This window comes from Phaenicophaeus curvirostris, chromosome 1 (genome assembly GCF_032191515.1).
Source record: "Phaenicophaeus curvirostris isolate KB17595 chromosome 1, BPBGC_Pcur_1.0, whole genome shotgun sequence".
In the NCBI taxonomy this organism is placed as follows: Eukaryota; Metazoa; Chordata; class Aves; order Cuculiformes; family Cuculidae; genus Phaenicophaeus; species Phaenicophaeus curvirostris.
Genome location: NC_091392.1, coordinates 32,251,921 through 32,266,898, shown reverse-complemented (window position 1 = coordinate 32,266,898; position 14,978 = coordinate 32,251,921). Strand labels below are relative to the sequence as shown.

The window sequence follows — 14,978 nt, the reverse complement described above, 5'->3', positions numbered from 1 at the left end:
GCTCTACGGAGAATCAGAAACACTCATCAAATCCATAGTGGTCGCTTTTATTTTCAAGTTGCATTTAAAATAAATTGTGTAAACTGTTTCTGTGTTTTCCAGACTACATTGTGTAAGAAGATGAAGAACAGAAAGCAATGTATTCAAGATACTGAGGGTCAGAAGCATGAAGGCATGGAAGGTAAAGCCTGTGTGTGTGAAAACATTCAGGTGGATTATTCCAGTTCAAGCTGTGAGGATCAGATTTTTAAGTTTGCTCTGTCAATTAGTATGCTGCTTGTTTTGAAATATGTGTAAACATAACCACTGTCTCAGCACAGTGTTTTCCTTTGGCGTGTGAGGTCCCCAAATCTTTTCCTGTCTGTTTTGTTTTTCACTTGTTGACTTACGGTAGTAGAACAAAAATGGAGATAGCAACTGTTACTCAGAAAAAATAATTTAGAGTAAATATCCTTGAAGAAAAGTTCTTCTGTTTTTGTGTTCTGAAAACGATTTCTAATTTTAACAAAACTGGGAGCATTTTTTGTTTAATGTGCATGATTAGGTAAATATTTGAGGGTGTTCAGATTAAAACAGTTCATAGACTGGAAAGCTAAAATAAAGGCAAGCCGTGTGTATGTAAGATAATGAATATAGAATATGCCAGTCTAATTTATTTCATGGAGAGAGAGTGCGAACATCCAAGGAGAAAGAACTCAGGAGAACATTGCCTAAATGACTGTAGGGCCAACAGGTAGCACTATGTGATGCTTGCTTTATTTAAATAGCACTAGAGGTAACTCTCCTTTGTTTTAATGGCCAATATTGGTACAATAGTCTATGAAATAAGTTGCATAGTATTTTTCACCTGAATTACATTCTTCAACTCTGGCCAGTGTCTCAACTGCATTAGACCTGAGAACTTGATTAATTTGCTTTAATCTACAGGAAATTGTATGTTATTGCCTTATTATTCAAATCTAGAAGGACTTAGTTTTAAAAACTGTCAAAAATTCTAAGTGTCAATGTTAATACCAGGTGAAGATAATGAAGAAAGCTGTTCCTGTTCTGCTTTATTATATGGTGGTGACACATGCCCCATCTGCCTGAACTGCCTTCTAGAACAAGAGATTGGTTTTCCTGAGAACTGCAGTCATACCTTCTGCATGACTTGTATTCTTAAATGGGCTGAGGTAAGACTGGACAACCAAGGCGTATGCTTATTTTTCAATGAAATCGACTGCATTTAATACATACGAATATTTTTTTTAAGAAAATACACTATGCATGGAAGTGTTTCAATGACTAGTTTCTAAATAGATCATAGGAAAACTTCATAGTACAATAAAGCACTTTGTGTTTTCTTTCACTACATATCGTGATTTACTAATGGTAACTACAGATTAGGGATCGATTAAGAAAGGCTGTTGTCTGTTTGGAAGATCAGACAGTTATTATGTATGCCGTAATATTGCAGTGTCATAGCTTAATCTTATTTTGTTATACCTTATGCTGTTTGTCATGCTGTCAGCTCTTAGGGCTGGGAGCAATATGTTTTTGTGTCAGCCTACAAAATGAGTCTGATAAAACCTTAGTTTCCTAACTCTAAAGAGAATTCCTCTAAAAGGTTTGATGCTATTCTGAATTTAAAAATTTCATTTTAATTATGGCTGTTATTAGAACTATGTCAATGCCTTCGTAGATAGCTAAAGAAAAATTACTTGTTGAACATATTCTTGATGATCTTGCTCTATTTAGTCTCTTTTTTCCTCACATGTGTCCTGTAATCATTGTGTAAGTCTTTATCCTTACCTTTCCTGTAACTTTTTCAGTTGTCAATATAAAACACCAAATTGGAATTGCTTTATACTGTTGTTGATGTAGGGCAAGAGGAGTGTGTGCTCAGATGAGATGCTACTTTTTCTTCTGCTTATGTGCACTTGAAATGGTTGTATGTTGTCGTAGAGACCACTATTTGGTTTCTTTGTCTGCAATAACTTTGTTTTGAAGTAAATGAAGATTTTGGGTTGAGTGTATCCTTTAGAAGGTTGGTATCAGTGTCTATATATATCTATACACACACACACACAATATACTTAGTAAAAAAATAATATATATTTTTAACCTTTTTTGTATTATTTATGACTGATGGCACAGTAACATAAATCACGTCTTTCTGAATATTTTGTGTGAACTTCAGAGTATTAAAAAAAGGTTATTAGATGAAGCTTGCTTTAGTTTCTCAAACCAGATAGTAGATTAAATTTTCTGTTGCCAGATTTTTGGTTCTGCAAATGATTAATTGCATTGCTCTTATTTATAAGGGAACAGGAAATTCTTATCCACAATTGTATCCTGATTTCCTTAGCTGGTTCTTCTAATGGCAGCTGAAAGGCAATAAATAGTGACACACACAGGGAAGCAGTACTGTAAATGGAGGGCTTGCTGCTTGATTTGAATTTATTCACGTTGGTCTTAAAAGCATCTGTTAGACAGTAGGGAAGGAAAACTCTCCTCTTTTAAAGAGGCAGGTGAATGATATTACATTTTTCTTGTCATGTTGGTGATGATTTTTTTTTTTTTTTGACACTGAGTGCTATCCAGCTACAATAAAAGCAACTTCTGCTCTTAAGTTTACCGGTGACCTAGATGTGATGCTACAAAAATGGTGGGGGATTGTTTTTAAAGCTATGTAAGGCTTCTGCTTCCTTCCATTAGTGACATTCAGTGAGTAAAACCAGCCAGCCTTCCTGAGGATACTTGACAGTTGGACCTGTTGAGTGCACGAAATTCCGTTGCCTAATCTAGTAATGTTAATTAAAAGTAAAGAGAAAACAAAGTGTTGGAAACTGGCTGGCAGATGTTTAGCAGCTTCAACTGTGAGAAGCAGATGAGATTTTATAGCATGAAATGATAGTAGCATGTTATAAACATGTGGCCATTTGAAGCAGGCTAATGCCATGTGTCCATGATTAATATTTAGCAAGTAAATATTTTTCTTCTTTTTTTGAGAAGTTATATAAGGTTTAGCTTTCTCTGCTAGTTCTTGGTTGATCATAACCAAGGAAAGCTAAATAATTGACAAGTACTCAAATGTAAGTTGCCAAACGATGGAGATATAGAATTTATCTGCTCTTTATATGCTATCAGATTCTGTTTGAAGATTATGTATTTGTATTTGGTATAAAGAAATTTATTTTAAAACACTGCTTTCCTGTTAATGTGCTGGAGAGTAACAAAATCAAGAAGGTTACTGAACAGTTTTTAAACAGAGTCTAGTGTTCATATTACTTGAAGTTGTCTTCTGTGGATCTACACTTTTACTCCACTTAAAGGCTTGCCAGCAACCTTTGTTCATGTTGGATGCTTTCTCTCTGTTTGTTGCATCTGGACCTCAAAATCTATTGGCAGCAACTACTTCTTTAAAATGTTGTTTGAATTGTATATAACTATTCTTCTGAGAGCTTATGGCTCCTGTGCAGGTTCTAATTAAAAACAAGGTAGTGTAGGGGGGTAGCAAGTATTTGTTTACTTTTCTGCTCCTTCTTCTATCTATGGGAGATCGTCAACATTGTGACTGGAGTTGTCCTGTACCAGCAGGCTTTGTCTGCAAGCAGCTGCACTAATGCTTTGAAGATGTTGGGTTTTTAAGGAGGGGGAGAGAATATAGATGTGTACATTTTGCAAGTTAATTATATAAATATCTTTTAAGACCATACCTTAAGGTTCATTCTGTGAAGGGTGGAAAGGGTTAGGAGATTTGCCATGAAACAGCTAATGTATTGGATCTTGATTGCTCAATCTGAGCATTTAGGTTCAGAATTAAGTAGCATTGCAGTTGAATCAGTGCTGTATTTTCTTTCCCTTTGAGAAAAGTTGTCCAACTCCTAAAAGAAAGATCAGTGAGAGACCAGAATCCCCTATAAGAAGCTAGTCTTCAGATTAACTTGTTTAAGTGTCCCTTAAATTGTTCTACACTCTTTGACTGTATTTACTGTAGTTGATTGTAGCATCTGAGAGCATTACTGTGCACTGAATTCAGTTACACTGTTAAATTCTATCATCGCGTGTGTCATGCTCCCTCAAGAATTGCTCAGCAGCAATTGCACTGGACAGGCAAACTGTTGTGGATGCTTTTCAGTAACTGTGCAAAGATTAACATAAATGCCATGCGTTCAGTGTTAGCTGTCAACCACTTCTGTAAGCTGGCATTGTATAATTTACTAATGGAGACTTTCAAGCTTGAGACTTTGTATTTCAGTGAGGCAGAGCTGAAAGACCACGGAAAGTAAAAGGTGCTAAATCTGGAGCTGAGGTTATTTGACATTCTTCAGTGGGAATGCTGAAGGATAATGTAAGTGAAGGGTTGCGTTCAGTATAAAGAACATGTACATGGTCATGTTATTCTGCCCACATAATAAAGAGCTTTGCCTACTGCTCTGTCTACAGAAAAAGGGGGTGGGGGGAACATCAACAACAAGAACTACAGAAACCCCCGATCTAGAGTCTTCAGATACCATTGGTACTGTAGCCCAATACCAAAGGGAATAATTACTTTGGGTTTCTTTTTTCTATAACACAGCTAGTAGATTAAAACTAGTTGGGTTAAAACTATACATTTTAAAACATTGTTTTTCTGGTATGCTTGTATTTTGTATTTCAGTTGGTAAGCATGTGTTCTAGTTTATAATAATCTATTCTGAAAGCACTTAAGAAAAGCTGTTGTGAAGGGAGGTTAGCAAGGTATCTGCCAGAAGCACTGCAGCTAAGACAACTGCTTTAGTAGCAGTAGTATCTTGCCTGCATACATTAGGTGAATACTGTCTACTTTTTTTGTGTTCTATTCAAATAAAACAGTCTTAAATTAGAGGAGATAAATATTTGCTCTGCTTTACTGTAGGCTTTTTAACTTACCTTCTGTTCTTCAGCATGCTAATAAGTACAGTGGAGATGTCTATCCTTGTTCTTTTCCTCTTACTATCATTAGAAGAATGCTAAAGAAAAGATTCAGTGTGGTTTCTGCATTATCACGGTGATTGTGTAAGACACATTTATTTCAGTGACCCTCTGCCTCTCAATCTTAATATCTAGTTTCCCTCATTCATATCCTCCAGATGAGGAAAAATGGAGGAGTACATTCAGCTGTAATTTTTCTAGAACACCTGGGCATGTGTATTCAGTTAGACCCTAATCAGTATCAGTGGCTGACTTAAAACTAAGCAGTTGGTACAAAGAGCTGTCTAGCAGATATTCAGTTCTGTTAGAATAGTTGCTTCCTTTGTGCTGGTTTGCATCGTTGATGATGTAGAGTATACCACACAAGTATTCTCCTGAGGGTAAAGAAAGCTATCTGTATGGTAACTGAAATTCTTAATGTGTATTCTTTCTGATCTGGATTTCCTTTTTCGTAAAGGATATAGGAAGGAATCAGATTGTGTGGCAACACACTCCACAATGCTCTGCTGTACAGAGCACTGTAGGCAGGTTTAGTATTCCATTCACAAACCAAATATGCAGTGTGTTCAATGAAACACTAAACCTAAAAGCCAAAACAGCAATAAAAAACCCTTCATGTTCAGGTGTGTCTGAAATAATGTATATGTAGACAACGCATCTGAGAACTGTTGCACAGGAAGTGTGTTAAATTCTCTCAGAAAATATAAACTTCAGATACTTTCTTTTCAAATCAGGTTTGTCTGTGGTATGTAGTTGTTCTTGGTGTATTTCCCCACTTAAGCAGGGCGGTTGGGCAAGATGACCTCCTGAGGTTCCTTCCACCCTTAACCGTTTTGTTTCTGTGATTTATCGAGTACGTTCATGCAACTTATTTCACTTAACGTTGTTAAAAGTACAGTGCAAAAGTCTGTGTGAGTGTCTTCATGTTTGACTTCAGTTCTTCCAATAATAGTGTCACCGGAAGGAAGTACAATGACATATACTAGTATAGAATTCACAGATCCTTACAAAGAACAAATTATTTTATCCTTTCCTAGAGATAGACAGCCGCCATTCCAAGAGAACTTGTCAAGACTTTAAGACAGTTTTGGATTGGAATTTAAGGACTAGCCAACTGTGTAGGCAGAGGGAAGACAGCTGTCTAGAATTGTAACTACGTAGTCTGATTAGCTGTTGAGACTAGAATCTGCTGTTATGCATGCTCTGTCTTTACTATTGATGAAAAACAAACAAACAAAAAAAATAAACCCAAACCAAACAAAAAACCCCTAACATCTCCTGTCAGTAATATTGCTTTCCTAAAGCATAGCTACAAAAGGTTTAAATGTTCTTGCTTTAAGTAGACTGAAAAAGAGTCATCCTGAGGTTTTACACGCTTCTAGAAAATAGTGCACTTCCTGATATTTTCATATTTTTCTTTCATCAAGATGTTGAGAGGTTTATCGTTGTGTTGTTACAATCTCTCCTTTTCACTGAAGTTAGAGGTGGAATTGTGGGCTTTTTAGTGTAGCGTTATTACTAGATGGAGTGAATTCGACAGGCGTTACTATATAAACTTTGCCTTTAAGTCTGAAGTATCTTGTAAGAATGTAGTATAATTTGTGTTGCTTAACAGGTTTGCTAATAAGGGAGCAGTAAACAATGCAAGACCAAGTTTCTCTTTGGATCAGCGTTTCAATACAGTAATTGAAGAACAGGCTTTATTGTAGGCCACTGGAAGAGAATAAGGAAATCTTATAAGGCAAGATACTTCAGCAACTTTTTTCCCGTACTTGCATCTTGTTACTACTTGTTATGAAACATCATAACATGAAATTTGATGAGATGGGGATATCTGCCAAAGTTATTTTGTCAGCCAAATACGTTTTGGGGCTAGCTTGCACGTATTTCTGTAGCTTCCTGAAAATTCCCTGCTGGAATATAGTAACAGCTTCAGTCTTTTGTCTCCTTCATTTATTAAAATGCTATTTCACGTGATGCAGTTAGAATAAGGAACACTTACTCCTTGTGTTCAGAGATCACAGTTCGGTGGTGCTGTAGCAGTTACGTGAGTATGGTATGTGAAGTTACTTGTGGAGCTAAAGCAAGGTTTTTCTAGAGGGTCATCAAAACCAAAGAAAATGCTGTGAAATTATTCTTCAGTTTTCCAAAATATATATGTGCACGTGTTCATGGATAGCTTTCCAGAGGTTGCAGCCTTCATGAATGCTTGCATATTTAATGAAGAGAATTCTCAGAATATCACAGGATGCATGAAAGAATGAATCACTTCAGAGTTACCAGTTTTAACATGAGAACTGAGTAGTTCTGTATGGAGAGTAAAATAATTGAAGACATTCTGAGGTGTGCTGAGCTACTATTCTGTTTTTCTAAGGAAAGCACTGTTGAGTAGAAAAGCAAAGGAGTTTACAAATACCAGCTATGAGGTTTTAATGATTTTGGTGATTGTTAAATAATACACATTCAGATTTTCAAACAGCTATGTTAAAAGGAAGATATTGTACGAAGCTGCGATTCTTACAAGGTTGTGACTCATCCTGCCCCCCTCCTCCCTTGTGCACAATAAAAGTGATAGCACTTGCTTGGACTCATTCCATCTCAATGGCTTTTTTTCTTGTTTTAAATGTGTCTCCCCCAAAAGGACAGTCTGTGTTCATTATACCTATGACACTACCTGAACAGAAGCCTTGAAGAGGGCAGTTGCTAACTTGCCTTGAACAAAAGAAGTTTCAACACCTTTGGTTTCTGAAACATTCTCAGAAAAGGCCTAAGAGAATAGTAGAAACCACCATGCCTCATGATTGCTTCTTGTAAAAAAGCTGACTACGTTTTTACCCTCACATTTTTCTATAGCAGCACAAATTCACAGGGAAAATTTTTTTTTCAGTACCCACTTAAAAGGCTTGTTCTTATGTTGGCAGACAGATGAGAGCTGATGGATGGTTTAGATATGTGTTGGGTAGATAAAGTAACCTCTGACTTACCTCAGGGCTGCCCAACAGCTGTATGGTGCTGAGGGGTGTGGGAACGCACGTGGGACTGTCCCATCTTTACTAGAATTTCTCTTGATTTGTTGTGAACCATCTGATAATCGTAGGGCTATAAAAAGCAACTGAATAGAAGTTGAAAGAGCATCCTCTATTTCTGAACATATGTGAACCTAGCCGTAGCTTTTCATTCTTCCAAATGGTTTCTTCCTTTTCTGCTACTATGTATAACTGTAATTGTTACTGTGGGTTAGCTTTACATTGACTGCAGGACAAAAACTGTCTTCATCCTAGTCCTTAGGGGACTGACTTAATTACCCAAAATACTTAACCAAGGCCATGACACTGCAGAGAACAATGGTATCTCCTACCAGGGATGTTTTCAGTTAGAATAAAATAGCAGGGCGTCCAAAGAGGAGGTAGTGGCTTTAGCTTACCTTCTTGTTCAACAACTTGTTCATGAAACTACCCCTTGTTTATTCTTGTTTGGTGTTTAACTTACCCACTCTAAGTTTGTTCTGTCTACTTCAATTGAAATCCGAAGCTGCCTGGGGGCTGTGTAGGTGAAAAAGTGAGATGTTTGTCTTTGAGAAAAGAACAGGATCAACTGGAAAAATGAAAACCCCCAATGAAAAGGATGAAGTTCACCGCTGAATTTCAGGGCAGAGTTCATATGCAGGTTTCTCATAGCTGCTTATGCAATTCCAATACTGCAGCTTGCTTGCATAAATAAAAAGTGTAATGCTTTGGTAGTTCTTAGAGTCATACAATTTGTGTACTGGTTCTTGTTCAGTGGATGAATTGGGGCTGGAGGCTGGGTGGGGTTGTTGTGGGATGGTTTTTTTTGCTATCTCTGTTTTAGAAAGGTTATGAACTGAGCCAAATGGATGGGGGGGTGGGAGAAAAGAAAACCCAAAACAAACAAAAAAATAAAGAAAACCCAACAAACTCTCACAAACATACATATGGAATTAAAATAAACAGTTCTCTAGCAGCAAAAACTAACATATGAATTTATCTGAAAGCTGATCCACTACATCATCCAGTTGGGTGGAACTTTGGTTGAAACTTCTGTTCCATGATTAACAGTATTTTATTGTTCTGTGTGTACATGTTATCTGATGTAGTGCAGCCTCATTAAGAGGACATTTCGGTGATTGGGGAAAAACAAATAAATCTATATTTCCATCCTGCTGTAGGATAAAATAACCCTCTTCAGTGCCATTCTCTCACAAAGTGATTTGTAAAACTTCAGTTTTCTTAAATGTGGGAATATGGTCTGTCTCCTGACTTAAAAAAAAAAAAAAAAAAAGCTGTAGTATGGTCAAATATAAATGCAAGATGAGGGAAGATGTTACCCTTTCTGCTGTCTTGTCTTCTCAGTTTTATGGTTTTGGGTGGTCATTGCCCAACAAACTTTCTGTTGGAAAAAAAAAAGTTAAGAAATAGAACATAAGAACAATAAGAAATAAAAAGCATTTGTATATGTATAAAATCAGTGTTTTCTAACAGGAATTTTAAAATGTGGCCAATTGATGCAAAACACTTGTTTTTTTGAACACAACTTCTGAGCTATATTCTTGCTTCCTTTATCTTTTCCCCTTCTTATGTGAAACAAAATACTGAGTGTATGGATAATGTGTGCAAATACATTCTTAACATGAATAAGTTGCAATTTGTGTATTTCTGTAAGCTATTATAATAGCAAAGAATGTAGAAAAGTCTCCTAACTTATGACATATTTTGTAATAAGTAAAATAATTTTTCAGACGCAGGCTTCATGTCCCATTGATCGCAGACCATTTCAAGCAGTATGCGGGCTTGATGTGTTGGAAAGGCAGGTGAAGGTAAGTTCCAGACACGTTTTCTTAAATAACTTCAGTTGTAGGAACACACAAGTTATGCTGCAGACTTTTATTCATACAGCTGTGTTAAATAAGCTTTCCTAATAAAATAATTGTTGCTTTAAGGTTTCTATTACATATTTGAAGCTAGGAATTATTCTTAATTATTTTTTCAAAGCAAGTGTTTACGTTAATAATCGTAAAGCTGCTATTGCTACTTTATAGTATCTTTGAGTGTTTCTGATATATCCAAGAAAAGAAGTATAGTCATTGGTCTTAAAGTGTTTTTTTTAACTAGGTTTTGTAAACAAGTGCTGCATCGGTTTGCATGCAATCTTGCCTTTTCTTTAGCTGAGGTAAATCTTGTACATTAGCAGCCTCTAATTTGCAGGCAAAACCATATGAAGGCAAGAGGAATCAATTAATACTAAGCCTTGTTCAACCTGTATTTTTCTGATTTTTTTTCAGCTTCCAACTCAGACTAATATGGCTGTGTTGTAGTTTACCAAGCAGGAAAATAAAACTTGATTCTGATAGGTGATATTGAAAATATATGTAGGAAGATGCTTATAATTCAATGTGCGGTATTGAGTACAGTGCTGAGCAGTAGGGATAGATAGAATATGTGCCATGAAGTGTGGACATGGTAGTCAATATTAGCAGGGTGCTATCAGGACATTGGCAGGTTTCCCTTTTTGATTTTCCTAACTAGATTGCTAATAGCTTAAGGAGTTGCATATAAAGCCGAGATACTAGAATGAAGAAATATGAAATATCTAATGTTGCAGCGTTGCTATTGAAGTAAATTTATAGTATGTAATAAAAATTGTATTGTTTGCTTAGAATTTTGAAAATGTGGAAAAAACATAATGTTATATAAAATCCATAAGTTATTTGAGTCTAGAGGAAAGTCAGATGTTTTTAATTATGAGGAAGCATTTGAGATAGAGTGGTAGTTCAGCATTTTTCCAAGCTGGACTTTATGTATTCAAATCCCAGCTTAGTTTAAAAAATTTAGCTTGCAAATTGCCAGTGGAAGATAGTGCATAGCTTTGAGATACTTGCCATGGCAGTCTGAGTGTTCAATGGTGTTTTGGTCCTGTGGAATTAGTGTAGCCACTGTACATGCTTAGGTGAGGAGGCTTCAATTTAATGAAAAACAAAATTTAAAAAACAAAAACAAATGGATCTCCAAATTGAGGTTAAAGTAAAGATTTTAAATGGTTTCAAGTGCTTCTGTTTCATCTTACTTGCGTGTAGACCTCAAGAGTCTTTGAATATATTTAAGGCCGACGTGTATTGAGATTCTAGATTGGATTTACTTTATTTTTCAATACAGATTCAGGTTAAAAAACAACTAAGGAGGAAGGAGGAAGAGGAAAACTGTGCCTGCAATAAGGGAAAATACAGCGATGCACAAATGCGAAGTTATGTGAGGTTGGTCATCTACATGATTTCTAGCACTCCAATTGGAATATTCATAATATATAAAATCAACTGGTTTAAAATGTACACCCTGGAAATTTTTTTAAACCACTGATGGAAAATAGTTTAGCTTCACTTTTATCACTGATGCATTATGATTCCTACTTGAATACTTGAAACAGCAAGCAAGAAATAAGGAGCAATGTATTTCTTGCATCAAGCTCTGTGAAAGTTGCATTTTTCAAGCAGTTCTGGCAAATTTCTTATTGATGTGAATTAAGATTGTATGGGTAAATCATATCTTAACAATATAAATATCTTTCGTTGTCTGAACAGACATCCTCTTTCTTGCATGTTACCATAAACATTGTTGATGTTCGTCTTTTACTACAAAACATTGTTGTGGAGAATTGATGTTATTCTAGTAAGTTTCAGAGGAAACGGTGGGCATATCATTCCTGCTTTGAGAAGCTTTATCTTGTCACATTTGCTGCCTTTTATAAGGCAAAGCTAAGAATTGCATGGACAAATTTTACTAAATAATGACAATCTAAAGTCAGTGTTTAATGGAATATATGATGTATACAGAGTTCTTGGGATTGAATTTGAAGCAGTCTTTTTTACAGGAAAGATAATAAAGTAAATTACGTTTTTGACTCTTAATAGAAAATAAATAAGATTGATCTTTACAGCTCCCTGTTCTGAATCACCATTGACTTTGATATTCTTCAATGTGTTTATGCAAGCAGGTTATAATATCTTTCACATGCTGCCATGAAATCAAGCAAAATTAACCATTCAGATTTAATACAGTCTGTTAACTTTTGGTGTGTAAATGGCTTTTCTTTTTTCCATCCATGGTTTTGAATGTGTGGAAGATCATATACACAATGCAAGTTAAGGTTTTCATAGGAGTCAGAACTTGATTTACGTGCACAAAATAATAAGTCTGTAAAATAGGAGCTAGGGTTTTTTGGGTGTGTATACACAGCTTAAATATGCAAGAAAAATACATCTGTAACATCTTTTGTTAATCTTGCAGAAGAGCTGTATGTCCAGACAGAGGGCCATTAACAACAAAATTAAGCAAAATCGTGAAGAAAAAATATAGTAAGTTGGTATTTGTACTCTATTTGCTAAATTGCTTGGTTTTCATTAAGGAACCCTATTTTTTTTTTGAGTCAATTTTTTTTTTATTATTTTCATTTGTGTATGAAAACCAAATAATGAGTAAAAGAAATCTGCAACTTCAGAAAACAGAATTGCAGTATGTGGAACTACTGTTCTTATTTTACTGTAAAGACTGCCTCTTCATTTTGGTCACAAGTTAAAAGGATTCTGTTTCAGCCTGAAGTCGTTTTCTGCATCAGACAGCTGATGCACAGCAAATGAGTAGCTGTTATACGTAGGATGTTTTTTGGTGGGAGTTCAGCCATCAGAAGCACTTAAATGTATTTTGGGGCTGCCATTGTAAGAGGCTTATTAAATGGGTATTCTTTGATAAGTGTGTTCATGACTTAGTTTCCTAAGCAAATATTTGAAGAGGTGAAGACTGCTTGATGTTTAAAAAGCTACTGTGAAGGTGCATGCGTTTTAATTTTACTGAGTTTGTATGTAAACTATAAGTATACTGGAGAAACATTTTCGTTAATATCTCATTGGAATAATTAATTTTGACACTAACAATCAAAACCTAATGTGCTAAAGTTATGTTTAAAATTTTGTTTCTAATTCCACACAGATAATATTTTGTATGAGAAACGGAACAAGAAAGCTTTGAAAATAAACAAGGTTGGTTCTGATAATGAAACATTTGTAAACTTTTTCATTAAAGCATTTTTAAAAATACCTTTCTGCTGATTTTTAAGGTTAACTTTTCCTATTAGCTTTACTGGTATGATCCAAACTTTATCTTATCTTTTTTTTTTTTTTTTTTATCTTGGAGGGTGTAGCTAGAATACAGTGCTAGGTTCTGAGAGCTTCTCTCAGATTAAACTTGGTTTTGTGGAAGTAAATATTTTTATTTAGATTAGGATGTTACATTATAAGGTATTGTAGCTACTCTGTTTTCATTTTTCTTCACCAGGAGAAGGTGATACCAGGTACAAACTGTTTGTGTTGTACCATTATAAGAAAGATATGATGTTTGTTGATTATAACTATGTATTTTCATGAAAATAATTTGAAAGTAATTTGTTATATGAGTAAGATGTGGACATTATAGTTTGCATCAAGCTGGTTTTTTTTAATGGGAGGTTTGTCCCAAGTAAGAAAATAAACAGGGTTGGTTCACTAATTGTTTGCTAATTTTAGCCTATAACACTGGCTTATAATATGCAGAATTCATAAGGAGCTATACAGGCTGTTTGATTTCTGCTTACCCTCCTTTCAAAAATATTGTGTCTCGGGCACAAGTTTGTGATCAGTGCTTTCTTATTCACAGTTATTCCTGTAAATGGATTTACATGAAATAGTTTTAGGCCATAAATTTCATTCTAAAATGTAAATTTAAGCATTCTTCTTCATTCTGTCTTACCTGAAGTTTAAAAACCTGGAGGAAAAATGGTCTTTGAGTTCCTTGTCTGCCTGCTGCCTTATTTCATGCACTATATGAGCACACACTACATCATGTCTTTTCAGTAGCTGATGGCCTAAGTTGTCACTTTTATTTGGTGCTTATACACCACAGTGCTCAGGCATATCTTTGGCTCCGGCCTTCCCCTTCTAAGTGACATGCTTAGAAATATTGATTCTGTTATTATGTAATGTTAAAGGTACCTTTCACTGAGTTGAAGAGTGCTTGAACTGGAAGGATAGGGCTTAATGATAGATCAACATCTAATTTGACTTCAAGGTTGGTGAATGCTCTCATATGTAGTTTTACAGATTTACCGTGCACTATTTAATAGTGTTAATTTCCTAAATGGTACTTGTTGCAGAAAAGGAGCTTGAAATAGCAGAGTTATTTTAAGCTTTCAGGAGGAGATACAGGGCTCAATTATCCAGTAAGCATTCAAAATAAGGGAGAATTTAAAATAAAGCACTTATTTACTGACAGCCACTTCATGAGGGTATTTGTAGAACATCTGGATAGGTTTTCTTAGACGAAGGGAGCAATGTTAATGTTCAAAATTGCAGTGTTTTTAAAATAAAACTTAAACTCACCAGCTTTTTAGGAGAAACAATTTGCACACTGATGAATTAGGGCATGTTCCCATTAAAATCAACTTTCTGTGCCAAAGTTTGATGGAGCATATGGGTAATGACTGCATACTTGATCGTTTATATATACATTCCATTATAAGGTTTATTTTTAATCACAGTAAATATATTCTGAAAGAAAATTATGGGAAGACTAAATTCCCATTCCATGACTTGTATGTTCTAGTCAGATTTGAGGTGGTATTAGCCTTTTAGGTGAATGGGTATAAATAGCAAAAATGGGTCAGTGTAGGTAAGTGTCAGTCTGGCAGTCTGAGAAAAGTGTCTGGAGGTTTATTGTTCAGCTCCTTTTCCCCTGCAGCCAGCCTGATAGAAAGCAGCAGAGTTTACTGGACACAAGGCAAAAGGCAATTTGCTAGCATACAGTGGCTGGCTAGGCATTGTAACAGCTGAGATAAATTGTATTTGATGAAATATGAAGTGGATTTTGAGTATTGTGCCATTCTGTGAGGGCTCAGTAAACAGACGCACTAGTCAGTCTTCAGTTTTGTATCCTACCCCAAGGCAAAGAAGAGTCCCAGCTACTTTAAGCTTTCGTGTTACTTTGAAACCAAGCTTTCAGTGA

The 14,978-nt window shown here is 35.5% G+C and overlaps 1 protein-coding gene across 2 annotated transcripts in view; it reads left to right on the top strand.

Annotated features, from left to right (window-relative positions):
- SCAF11 (SR-related CTD associated factor 11) overlaps positions 1-14,978 on the top strand; it is a 46,393-nt gene that overhangs the window by 16,333 nt on the left and 15,082 nt on the right. For both annotated transcript variants that reach the window (XM_069852091.1, XM_069852082.1), the window contains exons 2-7: positions 103-181; positions 1,018-1,172; positions 9,692-9,769; positions 11,106-11,203; positions 12,234-12,301; positions 12,933-12,982. In XM_069852091.1, the coding sequence (XP_069708192.1) occupies positions 121-181; positions 1,018-1,172; positions 9,692-9,769; positions 11,106-11,203; positions 12,234-12,301; positions 12,933-12,982 (510 nt within the window). In that variant the 5' untranslated portion in view covers positions 103-120. The remainder of the gene's footprint in view (positions 1-102; positions 182-1,017; positions 1,173-9,691; positions 9,770-11,105; positions 11,204-12,233; positions 12,302-12,932; positions 12,983-14,978) is intronic.